Source organism: Pyrgilauda ruficollis, unplaced genomic scaffold (genome assembly GCF_017590135.1).
Source record: "Pyrgilauda ruficollis isolate IOZ18807 unplaced genomic scaffold, ASM1759013v1 scaffold3, whole genome shotgun sequence".
Taxonomy (NCBI): domain Eukaryota; kingdom Metazoa; phylum Chordata; class Aves; order Passeriformes; family Passeridae; genus Pyrgilauda; species Pyrgilauda ruficollis.
Genome location: NW_024524377.1, coordinates 22,658,502 through 22,673,583, shown reverse-complemented (window position 1 = coordinate 22,673,583; position 15,082 = coordinate 22,658,502). Strand labels below are relative to the sequence as shown.

The 15,082-nt window shown below is 40.8% G+C and overlaps 1 protein-coding gene across 1 annotated transcript; it reads right to left on the bottom strand.

Annotated features, from left to right (window-relative positions):
* Positions 1 to 813: 813 nt before the first annotated feature.
* CD28 (CD28 molecule) lies at positions 814 to 10,767 on the bottom strand. Its single transcript, XM_041473349.1, has 4 exons — positions 10,647 to 10,767; positions 4,185 to 4,538; positions 3,813 to 3,931; positions 814 to 1,098 (listed from the first exon to the last, which is right to left on the bottom strand). The coding sequence occupies exons 1-4, from the start codon at positions 10,699 to 10,701 to the stop codon at positions 958 to 960; spliced, it is 669 nt and encodes a 222-aa protein (XP_041329283.1). The 5' UTR covers positions 10,702 to 10,767; the 3' UTR covers positions 814 to 957.
* Between the last annotated feature and the right edge of the window lie 4,315 nt (positions 10,768 to 15,082).

Below are 15,082 nucleotides of genomic sequence, written 5' to 3'. Positions count from 1 at the left end.
TGTGCATGAATTTTCACAAAGACTCAGGAGAATACCTTCTGAAATCTCATATTCAAAAATAAAAGTAAAAATCTTCACAAAATATGAGCTCTCTGCTTCTAATGCTTCACATATGACTTTGCATTCCCTTGATGCAGAAGGCAAACAAAAAAGAAATGGGGCTGTTCATGATGAAGACATCTTTCTTCCTCTCCCACTTGTCTTGATTTTGTCTTCAGGTTGCTTGCTTTTTCAGTCTGTGGAGTTCCTTGGTCATGACTGCAGATGGCCTTATGAACATTTACAAAGTGTCCAGCCTAAGGACTCACATGTTGAAGGTTTGCTAGTTTTCTATTAGCTTGATTTGTCCTGGCAGATCATTTGCTCCATAGCGTAATAGCTTGGATGCCTTCTGACTGACCTTTTCCTGTTTCTTTTAATCATGTGTTTTGAACTTCAAACTGTGTCTTCATCTTACAGAGAAAAAAAGATTATTTTTTACATTTTGCCAGGTCTAACAGTAACAATCTGAGGATTACACATACAGGGAAGGAAATTAAGAGTTAAATCTAAGGTAGTAGTTATTGGAAAAGATCAGAAGTTCTGCTTCTTCCAACAGCTGAGCAAAACCACAAGTGTTAGGAAGAAACCAGCTCGGAGGTCTGATGCCATCTTTCCATCTTATCCACTGACAACCCAAATGAAGCTGGGCCTCATTTTCAGCCATCATGGAGAAAAATTCTTCTTCTACTTCCCCCTTCCACCCCCCCCCCCCCCCCCACCTTCCCCCCCCCCCCCCCCCTTTTTATATTGGTTCGTTGGTCTGGATTTTCTTTTAGTAGATCAAAATTTAGTTAATACTTGCTATGGTGTAGGTGTCTGTAATCAACAGCAACAAACACTATGAGAAAATGAGAGCTGTCCTTCCATGCCCCAGAGCAAGCCTGTGCCCAGAAGCACACGAGGCTCCTGGTGGAATCAGGGCTGCCAGGAGCGATAGGCGGTGTAGTCTCGCGTTGGTGCATAGGATGGGTAACCCTTGTTCTTCTGGTACGGTGGGTGCCGGGGAGTCATGTTCATGTAGTCGCTCTGATGGTACATGTGCTTTTTGGATTTCTGCTGTGGGAGAAGGGTGAAGACATCTGTGAAAACTCTCATGTTAACTGCTGACAGCTCTGGCCCTAGGTCCTTGTTCAGGGAAGCAGGCATATTTGTAAGGCAGCTTCGAGTTTAAATACATTTACAAAACAATTAGAACACATGTTCTCATCAAATAATCTATGGAATTTGCCCAATCTAACAGTAAGTCTCCAGCTTATCTGGTGGGAGATTAACAGTGTTAGTTCTTCAGGTAAAGGAATGCTACACACCAAGGATACAAACTGATGCCTCTTACCACCATCTTGCCTCTCTCATCTGTGGAATGATTCAGCAGAAACAACAGAGTTTGAGCTGTGAAGGCTGTCCTCATTTATTAGGAGGTAAAGAGAAATTAGCTTAACTCAGAGTAAGAGCATGAAAAATCAGCCCAGACTATGGTTTTCCTGCTATTTACAGCAGTAAGACACAATGCATATGTTGTTCTGAACCTTCCTTCAAGGAGTGAAAGAACCAGAGCTGATGTTAATCTTTCATGTCTCCTAATCTGAGCCTCAAAAATCTTATTTCCACTGTTGGATTCCTGCTTATAATGCCTCTGTGAGACAAGGGAAGAATCAGCTCTTTTAGAAATAAGAGTAGCAGAAGATAGGTGAAATAATTTGCCTAAAATCACAGAGGAAATATGTGGCTACAGCAGCATTTCAGCCTCTGACTGCTGCAGGCTGTGCAAAAGGTTGGTATTTTTTACATAGCTTAAGGTTTTATTGATCAGGGGTATGTAAAGTGCTTCCATATTTTTTCCTTAATAGTGATCATCCCCTCTTTTGTGATCTCCTTTTCACTGAAATTTCCTTCCCATGTACAGAAATAGTTGCATATGCTGCAGTATACATGCATATGATGCTGTGGAATTGGAGGAGGTTTGCATTAGAAAATCTGATGGCTGAATTATGTTTTATGTGCAGATTGGGGCAGTTACTATGAAATATTTCAAGCTTTTTAATATTAATGTTATATATATGCAAAGCATTGAATGTAAGTTACATACTGCTTAAGCCATGTAATGCAGTCAATGCCTGTAAAGCATTAGATACAAAGCTTTATCTCTGTGTTCATCTCCATAATACCGGATTTTTGATTCACCTAGGAGGTAGTTTTGCATGGGAGAAAGACATTTTGCTAGCATGAGTGATTTTTGGGCTGTTACAGGATGAAAGACTGCTACTTTTGCAATGGAGAGCCATTTTCCTTCAGGGAAGGCAGAACTATATGAAAATAGACAAATCTGTAGCTGCTTTCAGGAACTGATCAGGTTTGCTATGACTGTCAGTACCACAATTAGGACCTTTTTTTACAATTCACAATATCTTCTAGGCAGCTGTATTTACAGTCAACAAGACTCTAAATACATCCACAATCAGAATACATATTATCTGAAGAATACTACCAGCAGTAATAACAGCAGGTAAAAAATGATGCAGCAAACAGCACACGTGGCAATGCAGCCTTGTCGCCCTTCTGGGGGCAGACATGTTAGTGGCAAAGTGTGAAGCCATTATGTAGCAAATGAATATAGCACGGAGAAAATTGTTCAGATTGTAAATGATAGATTTGAAGCTATAGCATCTCATCTGCGGCACAGCCACAGCAGCACAGCACTGTAACACCAGCAGCTGCTCAAGTAATCCTCTCAGCTCTCCTCAGTCAGCCTCTACAAGAGGGCACAAAGAGGAACCACTTAACTGGCCTTTTCATTTTCCTGCGGCAGTGCCCCCTTTGATTGTTTTCCATTAGAAATAGCCACAGATTGAGAAAGTGTCCTTTTGTGAAACACTTAGCAGATCTTAAGCTTCAGCTAGCAGTGACAGTGGCTTTCTGTATACATGCAACATTTAACCTGGCAGGGATTCTGGACCCTTTATACAGGCTATCTCATAACTGTTGTGATGAAAACTGCTATTTAACAACAAAGATAGAGGGGAAAGTTAGAGTGCAAGGAATTGAGTTCTCTATGTTCAAGTCTTTCTCACATGGAGTAGGTAGTGTAAATTGGCTCTGGAGATCACAGTCCTAAGACTTGTCAGGGAAAATGTCCTTCTGCTGCCCCTGTATCATGCCGGGAGGAGAGCTGGATGTGACTTGGGCCAGTCAACTCTCCAGAGAGACTAGAAAGCAAAAATTATGAGCCAGAAGGCTGTCTCAGCTTTCTTACTGCTGATGTACAGACAAGGGACTACTGAGATCCAGGTGCTCCTATTCCCTTTTAGTCAAGCTGGCGGAAATAGTGGTTGCTCAAGGGAATTGCTGGATACGCACAAGGCACCAGTGCAGATCCTGGGCTGAGGGCTCCCTATAGATTGTTTTATTGTAGGCGAGCTCCTGTCAGTATAGTCTCATAGGGTTTTGCCAGAAATGCTTGTAGTTCTAGATTTCCCTGGCAGGTTCAGCTGGCACAGGTGTCCTGGTATTGCTGGTGTGCAGGGCACTGCCAACACTGTGGCATTACTATCTGCTGTAGGACTCTGCTGCAGAGGCCTGACAATCCACCTGGAGAGCATTTGGTGTTTCAGCTCTTTTGGGGTACACCATGGGTCTGCATAGCTGGGATGAAGAAACACTATCATCCTGTACTGTAGGGGTATCAGTGAGTTAGTGGTAAACACGGCAAGAGAAATGGCCTGAGAAATGAACTACTAGAGCATACAGAGCAAAGGAAAATACAAGTTTCTTACCCAATAGTTAATAAAAACTGCAGTTATTAGCGTACTGTAGAGGGCAAGAATTCCAGTCATTGTTGCCAGAATCCACAAAGGAATTGCAGACTGAGGCTCTTGTATTTGGGTGGGTGTCTCTTTAAGGAAAGAGCAAAGAAAACTTTAGGTACATGAAATTAAAAACATCAATCTCAGCTTATTTATTCCTTGTTCCAATGTGTCATTTTTATTAATCATCATTTTAAGATCTCTTCTTCAGGAAGTCCAGAGCAGAAATGTAGTTTTACTAGGCAATCCAACTTTTTTCTTTAAGGAAACAAACTGCCTCCAGCCATTATGCAGGGAGTGTGTATAGGGAGGATATTGGCCTACAGAGGTTTCTCAGCTTACCTTGCACATGAATGACAGTCCCGTTGCTCTTCTCATTGTAGACGTATGGGGGTGGATACATGACCTCAATTTTGCAGAAGTAGATGTCAGTTTGGTTGGCATTCATGTTCCAAAGATTGAAGATGACTTTGTCTTTATCATGATCCCCCTGGCAGTTGAATTCTTTATTTGAATTGCTGCTAAGATTGGTTGTATTCCATGAAATAAAGCAAACTTCAACTGAACTGTCCGTTCCTTTGTGTAGCGAAGCTCGAAATTCCTTCCCTGTCCCATTGTATGTGTAGTTGCAAACTAGAGTTGCATTTTGGTTAGCTACAATGAGCAAAGGATGCTGAGCCACTAAAATCTTGTTTTCTAGAAGGGAAGGGAGAAAGCGAGAAGAGCACTTGTTTATAAAATATAGTATGAGACTTCAGAACCCCACATCCTCCCATGCAACTCTTGTCCATATCTCCTCTCCCCTGCTGACACTCCCTACCAGGGAGTACAAAACCACCCATCTGCAGAAGCAGTTTCTCACAGGAACTACTGTTGCAGCAATCCACCTGCATGTAAATAATATTACACAGTCTCTAGGGGAGACTGAGATCAAGAGTGTTTTTCTTCAGAATCAGAACACTAGCAGGGGCAGTGGCCTGTGATTAAGATTTGACATCAGAGCTCAGAAGCCTAGTCTGCACCTGTGTGCTTGTGTGTATACCTAAGGCCCTCTAAGTCTATCCTTTACTTAGCCAGCAGTTTCCTGGGGGACATTATGGAGTGAAAATACTATGAATTGACACTGCAGTCAGATAAGAGAATATTATTTATACATTTTCTTTTTAATTCAAGGACTCCTGAAGAGTTTGCAGGTGGATTTGCTGAACCATTTCAAGGGTTTGGACCTTGGGCAATGAACACTAAAAGCATGAACTGCTATCATTTTAATGTAAAATAAGTAATTTCTCTAGCCAGCAGCTGTAGTAGATTCTTAATCTCTCAAACGACTCAGGAGCTGACTTATCTGACACTGCATTGGCACTTAGCACTTGAATAGCCTGAAAAAAGCATGTCACATGAATGTATAATTTAATTTTAATTGACCAGACTGATACATAAACAGGAAATGTTTTTTGACATGCAGACCTCTGTGCTATCATCTGCCAAACAATGAAACATAGCAAGGACTATGCAGAAAGACAACTTCTTCCAAGAAAAGTCATCCTGCACAAATGAGGCCCTTCTCTTCAAATGATGACCCCTAAGTAAGAGGAAGGGAGTAGTGGCTCTTAAGCTAGAGACTTGCTAAAGCTTTTATATGACTCTTTAAGTCTTTATGCAAGCTCAGCTCATATGAGGTCTGGATAATCTTTTACAGATCCCCCAGAATCACTGTGGCTGTTAGAATGACAATTGTACCGCTTGTCCTCAAAATGTGGTGCAAACATAGATTCTTTCTACTTAATCCATGTGACAAGACTTCAAAACAGGCTAGTAAGAGAAATGAAGTGGGAAGGAGGCCAGAACCAGAATGCCCATAAAATTAGTGTTTAAAACTGTTTTTAACAATATTTAGGACCAAATTATGCTTACTGTATTCATGCCTGCACAAAAAGATGAAGTATCCCAGCCTCTTGAGCAGGATGCTCCTTTGGGATGAATGTGGTCCAGGGAGTAAAGTAAACACAAGAGATGCATGAGGTGGCAAGGACTAGTGGTAGGGTGTGGACAGTAAAAACAACATTTGGCTAGCAGGTTCTCCAGTTACCAGCAGAACTTGTTGTTAGTTCTGAAGTTGTTAATTCTCTCATTGAAAGTCTCATTTACCAGCCCTTTCTTCAAATGAGAGGAGATGTGAGACAGGGAATGCTCTACTGCCTATCTTTACCAAAGAAATATTGTAGCCTATCCTCCTTATGTCTCTTTGCTCAACATTGTTAGTGAGGGGGTGGAGGAGAGCTCATAACAGCTCTGAAATCCCATGTTCCAAGCAACAAAAACACTGTGAAACTTTGGTGAAGGATAACATTTCCAGGCTTTCTAATGGAAAGAGACAAGGATCTTGAATCCTAGGACAGAGTGGCTAAGAACAGAGAAGGAGAGTCTTTACTCAAGGTGGTGCCTGTGGTGACTTTTCATCAAAATAAAGACACTTCAGCAAAACAATTCAGTTTCCTTGAATCAGCATTTTCCGACAAAAGCTCTCACATAGGCTTATAAGGCATTCTAGTAAGGGGTGAGGTTTGGATTCCACTGCTTTAGACAAAGTATTTGATCGTATTTTTGTTGGCCAGAAAATTGATCTTTGGCCTACGTGGCAATTTGCAAGTCTGCAGTAGAATTTTTCACCTTAAGCACAGCAGAATTCTACACATCTCACGTGAGACAGAGTTATTCTACTGCTTAGCAGTATTTGTGCACTACTGCAACCCTGATTGTCACAGGGACTGAAGACACCTTCAGGGGAGACCTTTTCTGTCTCAGAGCTGACAACCAAAATAGGGTCCCAGAACAGACAGAAGCGTTATACTTCAAAAAATGCTTGCCTGTTTTCATTTTTCATTGCAGGTCCTTACAGAAAACTAATAGATATTTATTGCTCAGCCTGATCATATTTTCTCTGTGGCCAGAGGAAAGTCAGAGAACACTGAAAATCTCATCCCTGAGGGACTGCCTTCAGATGTTATTTAGACTCTTCTGCAGACCCCAATGACTTACCCCCCTCTCTTTTGCTGTCATCAGCTAACCTGTATTCCTGATGTTTAGACCTGCATTTCGTGCCTTGAGCTCCAGAGTTTAACTACAGCTCTGGACTATTTATGTCCCTGCCATGACACAGTGCTAATTGGCAACCAGTCACTTTTGATACACCCATCTAAAATGATAAATTCCTTCAACTTATTTTCACCTCAATCACCTGTATTTATAATCCAATCTGTTTGCCTTGTCTTGCAGGCTAGGCTTGATAACCCAGATCCATGCTGCCAATGCTGGGATGGAGGCTGGCTGAGCAGTGGGAAAAGCTCATTTGTAGGTCATTAAATGAAGACAGCTCCTACATGACTGAAGCTAAGCACCCAAATCTACTTTCACAAAGTGGCTCTACTAGTTCAAATCTAAATTAAAGGAGATATTTTTGTTTTAATTTCTAGGAAGAGCTCATTAGCGCCACATGAAAGGGTTGGGCTGTAATACCAACAGGGGGGAGGCAAGCTTACCCCACTGGCATTCTGGAGAAGCCTTGCTGTCATCCTCCTCCTCTGGACTGGGAGGTTGTTTTGAATTGAAGAAAGTCAGTCGTACTAAAATGTGTGTTAGTTTCATGGGAATGACAGAGTAATGCCTAACATCCCTCACTTCCCAGGTGATCTGAATAGGATTTGACTACACTCTTAGTAGGATCTAACCCATTCTGAGCAAACATGGGCTGAGGCTGCTTTAGCCTTCACAGAGACAGGTTTTCCTTACAAGTGTCACTTTGGGTTTGTTAAATGGTGAAACTCTGAAACATTTAGTTGGTGTTTCCATTCCCCTAAGTAGGGTTATGATTGCCACTTCAGAACTGTGTTCAGTCATGCTGTGCAGTAATAAATATCTATATCTTGGCCTTACCCAGCCAGGAAAATACCAGTTATGAAAAATCATTGTTTACAGTTTCAAAAAGCAGTGATTTTAAAAATGTAGAATCATTTCAGTTGGTGTATGCAGTCTGCAAGCCTTCTCAGGATCTTAGGATTTATATGCAATGGTGTGTAAGATCTCTGAATGCTTGTTAAGATTTTTATAGATTATTTGTAGTGTTGGATATTTCTTGTAATCACATGTGAGGGGGTTTTGGATCATGAAACAAAATGCCATCCGTCTATAATACCTGTAAAATACTGACTCTCTGATCATTGAACCCAATGCAAGCAAAACTTCATTGAAGTTTTTTATTTTTTCTATTTGCCAAGAAAGTGAAATAGAGTTGACAAAGTATGGAAAATAACTATTTTGAGGTGTTGGTTTTTTTTTTTTTCACCAGAACTCTTCATGAATCATCATCAGCTATTGGAAAAAAATATTCTGCTAAAATATTTAGTACTCTTCTTCCTTTTTTATGCCAGCTGACTTCAAGAAGCTATTTTCCAGAGCAAGGTATCGAAAATAAGTTGGCATTTCTGTAAGCACAGGAAAGAAATGGCCCACCTAACTCCCTGGGGGGATAGGGAAAAACCTAAATGAAAAAACTGAAAGGAATTAGTTTAAGCCACAGGCAGAAAGGCACACAGGTATGTTATAAACAAAGCTATTTTGTTTTTGCTGCTTTTCATTTGTCGTTCAATTATGTTTACTCTTCTTTCCCAGGTACAAGGGTCCTTCTCTTTTACTTTGGCTTGAGGCCACCCAACTGTGTGTCTGATGGGCAGCTGGGGGGATCCTCTCCTGGCTCTTACAGACCTGCTTTCTGCTTAACTTTCCTGCTTTGCTGCAAGTACTGCAGCAAAGTCCAAGTCCAGAAACCCAGGTGACACTCTTGCTTTAATCAAGCCCAGTGTGAGCACAGGGGGTTTTCTTGGCAGTTTGTGATCTGTTTTTTTAAAACAAGAATTAGTTGATGTCATCCTACTCTCAGCTAACCTTGCCTCATCCATCTTTTGCATTCTGGTAATCTTGGTAGGTTAGAAGTTGATTTTAACCCCCAGAGACCGTAAGCCAGAAGGTTATGTGGATAGTAAAAAGATGAGGTCAGTTGTGGTACACTGTAGTGGGAACCTCCTTGTATTACTTATTTCACAAAATACCAGACACTTCATCTAGCTGCCTCTCTGACAGTCCACAGCAAGGTAATTATTAAGCCAACAAGAAGGGGAGGACAAACTTTGTAAACGTTAGCATTTCTGCAAAAGGGAAATGACTGAACTAGTATTTCAAGTCCCTTCTATGATTTAAACTCAACCTGCAGCAGCCACTTGTATAGTCTAACAACAGGATGAATTCTGTGGATTTTCCCAAACCAAAACATCTGAGGCAGATAGTGCACTTCATGGCTTGAGGAACTCCTGCAGGGTTTTGATTGCCTTAATGTTTTCCCTGTACTAAGGACCTATCATCTTGAAAATGAAGAGTGAAGAAAATAGATGGGGAAAGGATAAGAGCCCTGAGAAGCAAATGACCTCATGTGCTTCTCTTTAAGAAGCTGAACAGTCTTGGTGCGCCTGTTGGAGAAACACAAGGTGTTCATGCAAAGCAAGTGTATATGAGTCTATAAAGCATAACACCCGTGTCTGAGAACCACACTGTAATTTATTTTGTTGCAATCCAAAAGCACTGCTTAAAAGCTGTTCACACCTCATGGAAATGTGTTCAGAACTGTTAACCTATTGCTGATACTTATCCCCTCCTGGAATTAGTGTCTTCTTTGACAATCCAGGGGCCTGCTGTGGAAATAATTATGATATTGCAAACACAGAATTATAAACATGGGAAAGGACAAGGAAGAAAAAACATACAATTTCTTAAAAAATGTATATCACAGTGTCATGCAAATTACAATGCCATCACTGAGGAAAAGAACTACAGAAAAATAATGTAGAAATAAGAAAAAAATAGATTCAATTGCATCTCTCATGCTAGCAAAAGTGACTTTTTAAGATGTTCTCTATGTTAAAAATTTTGTCCTGGAAACCAGATTTTTATTCCTGTCTGTAACTTCCCTGGAAAATACAAAATGCTGATATTTGGAGAAGATGCAATAACAACAGTTCACAGCCAGGAGTCTGAAAAATTGTCTGTCTCTAGATTATCCTAGCAAAAGCCAGCACCCCTTGCCTTGCTTTGCATTTTAATCTACCCATTGGAAAGACATGTTAGGTCTGAACATAGGAACAGTGCATCAGCAAGCCAACACCAAGATAAATACCCTTAGCCACAACAACTGAAGAGTCAGGAAGATTCACTAAGACTCAGGATTTCAAAATCACAAAAAGATTTTTTTTTTTTTTCTGAAGATCTTCAGAAAGAAACTAGATGTCTGAAGTCCCATCCTTCCATTTTTGAGCTCAGTAAGCAACCCTGCATTTGAGCATTTATTTGCGAATCCTGTGACTATGTTGTACTCAGCGCTGGAGCCCATGACACCAAGCCAGGCCATGGGGAGACCTGAAGCTTTCCAAGTAGATTTCAAAATCTACTTGGAAAGCTTTAGGTCAAGTGGAAAGCCTCAGCCAAGTGTTCAGACCCGCTGCCCCCAAGAAAAGGCACTTGTGAGCAGAACTTGTAAAGCCCAGGGGGTAGGTGAAATAAACACACCTCTAGAGAGAAGTCAAATTAAAAGAAAGCTCTTGGGTCTCATCTTGGAGGGATACTTCTGGCAGGAGAAAAATTGGCCTCTTGGTTATATCAAGTTGATTTGTTTGCAGCATGCTGCCTCTACCCTTTCCCAGACCTTCCAAGTGAGAAAAAAATAGGGAAAAGGATTGAAATGTGGGGGGTTTTTGTTACCTGTTACATCAGCAGTGGGGATGAAGAAGAGCACCACGAGGATCCCCAGGAGCATGGTGTTAATGGTGGGCCCGCTGCCTTGTCTCCACCCCCTGCAGGCACTGCCGTGACTCCCAGGGCCCCACAGCACCAGCCTTCCTTCCCTGTGTGGCCAGACTGCACCCTCAGGTGCTCACACAGTTTCTCTCCTCCTCTCTCTGCAGCACGTGATACACTGCCAAGTAAAACTACTGTAACGGCAATGCTTGAACAGGAAGTTAAATTATTTGATGATTTTAGTCTTAGGAAGTTGCCTCTGCGAAGCTCAGTAATGTTTAAAAGGTGCTGGAAACCTTCATTTCAAGATAGGGACTGTCAGCTCTGTATTGCAAAGAGTGGTTTTGTTCAGGACTCTGCAAGGCTGCTCCTGTCAGGGAGGAATGGACTTCCCCAGGGATGCAGTGCTCTTTATTTACCAAGAGTACATACACATGTATACTGGTTCCATCACGATGGGAGATGCAAACACCAGTTTCTAAGTTCCTGGTGGCCAGACCTTGCCCCTCAGGAAGCTGTTTGCTCAGGAACCTTCACCTTTCCTCACTCATAGGAACAGAACTCTTCCTCTCTTGGCCTGCAGTGCTGCTTCTGCCTGTTTTCCCAGCCTCTGGGAGCACTGACATATTTGGGCAGTTGTTTCTTCATAGTCATTTCTCTGCATCTGCTTGTTGCCTTGAATGCAGAGCCAATAGTGCAGGAAATAGTGATTTGGAATACCTTTACATTTTGAAAAATATTCCAATTTATGATGAGTGCAACTGTAATCCAATTAACATCTAGAGTAAAGGCAGCATGCAGCAAGCACATTGCTCAGTCTGTGCTTTCATGGAGGCTGCCTTATGTAGAGTTTTTTCTTCAACTCATCAGGTAAATGCTTTGTCTTCCTTTGCTTTGCAAGTTCAATGTCACCTCCTCCTTTGCAAGAGCAGGTTGTGAGAGCCAGGTGATTTATAACTGTGAGAAGTTCTGATTATTAACTGTTTATTTTAGTCCACCAAAGTAGAAATATTTAACTGTACCAATGCCTATCACTATCTTTGGTTTGAGAGAAAAGGGAAGGTATTTAGCAGGAAGGCTTTCAAGAAAATTATTATAGAAAGGGATGAAGGACCATGCACTATTCTTTCATGCTCCTTAGTACCTGAAGCCTTCAGACCATGTTTTATCAGAAATTGCAAATGCAATTTATGAACAGCCTTAGCTGGTATATTTATTTGCAGTCAAGAAATTCAAACAATATTCTTTTGTTTTGTAATCAGTGTTAGTTGCCTGCAATACTCAAAGTTTTGGAATTTCCTCAAATTATTTTAAAAGTACAAAAGGAAAAAAAAAACCAAAAAAAAGAGTATCTCTTTCTTAGCCCACTTTTGTGGTATCTAGATAAATGTCCTGACACATTTTTTTGAGTGTACCTGCAGTTAGCAATGAAATAGTCTCTGCTTAACTTGTAGTGAGAGTCCCTCAAAAAAGTTACAAAATTCAGTACCTTTTTGCTAAATTGTGTCACAGAGATGAAGACCTACTGCTGGATATGGTAACATCTTCTGGCTCTGGGAACTCAATTTACACAATCTGCATCTTGGCTGTCATATTCTTTCCGTATTTGGGATATGGACTGGAAATGCACAAGGAGTGCATTTTACCCTCATCACAGAATTAGCAGAGTACTGCAGAGAGAGAGAGACAGTGCCATTTATTTCCATTCGTTTCATTTCCCTGTCATTGGCAAAGGGGCACCATTCAGGTGGAAACCAGATTATGGAAACAGGAGTGCAGGAAGAGATCCTGCTCTAAGAATACCATTAACAAAAACCTGAGGGAACAGTGTGTACTCTCTAGGTAAGGTCCCATTTATTCCCTTCCATCCCTTATTGCTCCTCATGTGCCTTCCCATTGTGAGGACAGACCATGGCACTGATTGCAAACAGGGACTGGACTGGTGGAATGGAGGAGAGGAAAGAGTGGCCACTGGGCAATTATTCACTGTGGCTCCAGAGACCAAGCTGTGATGGATCATTTCTCTCTGTGTTGATGAATAGGGGTACCAGTATTGCCCTTTTCAGAGCTTCTTTTTTTTAGCTGTGATTTTAGTTTTGCCTATACATTTCTTTAATCTCTGGAGTAAGGAATGGCGCTTTTCTTCCCCCAAATAGCTTTTGGCTCATCTGCACTTATTGGTTTTCTAGGATTTTAAAAGCCTTGTGTTCCCAAGGATATGGCTTCTTTCCTTCTCAAAATTGCATATTTTCCTCTAATTTAAACAGTTCATTTCCAATCACTTAGATACTTGGCTTTGCCACTTCACATGTGTGATCTTTTTCTTTTGCCAAAATTATCCTGAGGGCAGGGGAAGAAGATATTTTAGCTTTCAGCAAACCATCTTGTACTCAGGACAAACCACATAAAAGTTTATCTAGGAAAAAAGAATGTGTGAAAATCTCTGTCGGTATGCCCTCACTTTTAAATTTTCTTTATTCTCCCACCTCTCAAAGTATCTTTCCTTCTATATCCTGAGCATTACCCAAGGATGTTCTGCAGTGACATTAATTCAGGCAGTATTGACTTCTATTCTTACCCCATTTTCCATTCGTATTTCAGTCTGTTGAGTCTGTACACTGGCAGACAAGACCTGCTTGCTGTCACAGCAATGGAAATCCAGACTAACGCTGTAATTTCAGTAGAACTAGAGCTGTGAGAGCACCGAAAGAGCTAAAAATGCCATTTGGCCATGTTGGGGAAAAAAATGTTTCCATCTCATCACAAAATGGCTGAAATTGCAGTCCAAGAGAAGTAAATTAAAGGTTTGCAAATAGTTTTCCAGGGTACACAAGAATCTAGAGTATGGGTTTGGGCTTTTTATTCATCTCTGTATGTAAATAAAAAAACAGTCTAGATATTTGAGCATAGCTTTGCATGCCTACTGCTAAAAAACCAAGAAATGACAGGAGTTATGACCTGAGTTTCAGAGAAATCTAACAGGATCCAGTATGTTTTCTGATGGAAAATATCCTTCTAAAAGATTTCTGAAGGATATTTTTGGATATCTTTAAGAGTACCAAGACATCCCAAGCAGGCTGCCAGTTTGCCTTTACATTAAAGAATGAGGAGGTAATGGTCCACATATCCTCAGCCAAGTGTTCAGGTGTTGATGTCAAGAAGAACATTGCAGATTTGTTATGATTAAACAAGTGGATAGCTTAGAAGGTAATTCTAAAATAAATTAAGCCTTTCTTCAGTCACTGGAAGTTGCATAATGCCATAATTGTTCCCAGCACATACTCTTGTTCTCAAGCAAATAAAAATGTATATGCATACTAGAAGAATAATTGCATCAATATACTATCATTCACTTATTTCTGAAAAGTCCAGTTTGATGAGAGACAGTAAGTCTCTAAAATTCCCTTTTAACCACTATAGGCAATTAACTTTTATATCCCTATACTGTCCTGAAGCTACATAGTAAGATTAAATTTAACAGTTGTCTGAGACAATCTTCCTCTTGCTTTCCTACCCTAAGGAATCATGATACAGACCTTGAGTGAGTAGTCTGGGTAGGTGTTCTTTTGCTTGTTCTGCATGCTTGTACATTGTCAGCTGCTAGAGTAAATGCTTTCTTTCTTACAACTGTAATTCTTAAAGCATCTTGATTGTTGCTCCAAGTAATTATTTGATTTGAACAGTGCTATGCATTCTTGGTACAGATGGAAGGTTGATTCTTTCACATCTTGCTTATAAGCAAGTGTGCTTTAACTAGTTCAAGTGTGCTTTAACTAGTTGCTGTAGAGGTGCAGAAGTAGGGTGACAGAAAGAGTGTAACAAACTGACATGTTAACTAGGAAGACAAAAAATTATGTATGTTATTCACCTTCTACTATGTCCAGTAAGTTAGCCCAAGGAGCTATGTTGCATTTGTCACATGCAGCTCTTCATAAAGTGACATGTTGTTATCTTCACTTTACACATGGAGAATGGAATCACAGCAAAGTGAACAGATATGCCTGAGGACGTGCCTTAGGTTAGTGGCAAAGCTAGGGACCTCTACAAGTAGCCCTGGTAAGCTGTGTAACTTGCAAGGTCTGACCACTGTTCTGGTGGCCTTCATCCCATGTTGTCATTTCCTGTGCACACTGATGAATTTTCACTATGTTCCAAGTGTTTATATCCTTCCTTCTGTGAGTCCAGGTACCTTCCTGGTACCACAAGTGCAAGCATTACCCTTAGAAGGAAATGTCAATATACTCCTTCAGAGGGAATTTTGTTTTCTGTAACTTAGTACGTTATAAATTATGTCTGGTACATAGGAACCTTGCAGGGCCAGAACTAAATATGATATGTCATGGTGGAAAGGGAACTTTCTCTTTTGGAAAGATGTGAAATTTTTGTTTGCAGCCCTCAAT

Excerpts from the sequence above, each read along its gene's own strand:
- CD28 (XM_041473349.1), bottom strand. The coding sequence starts at position 10,701 with ATGCTCCTGGGGATCCTCGTGGTGCTCTTCTTCATCCCCACTGCTGAT. Across the intron at positions 4,539-10,646 it reads CCCCACTGCTGATGTAACAG|AAAACAAGATTTTAGTGGCT; the intron begins GTAACAAAAACC and ends CTTCCCTTCTAG. Across the intron at positions 1,099-3,812 it reads CAGTTTTTATTAACTATTGG|CAGAAATCCAAAAAGCACAT; the intron begins GTAAGAAACTTG and ends CTTCTCCCACAG.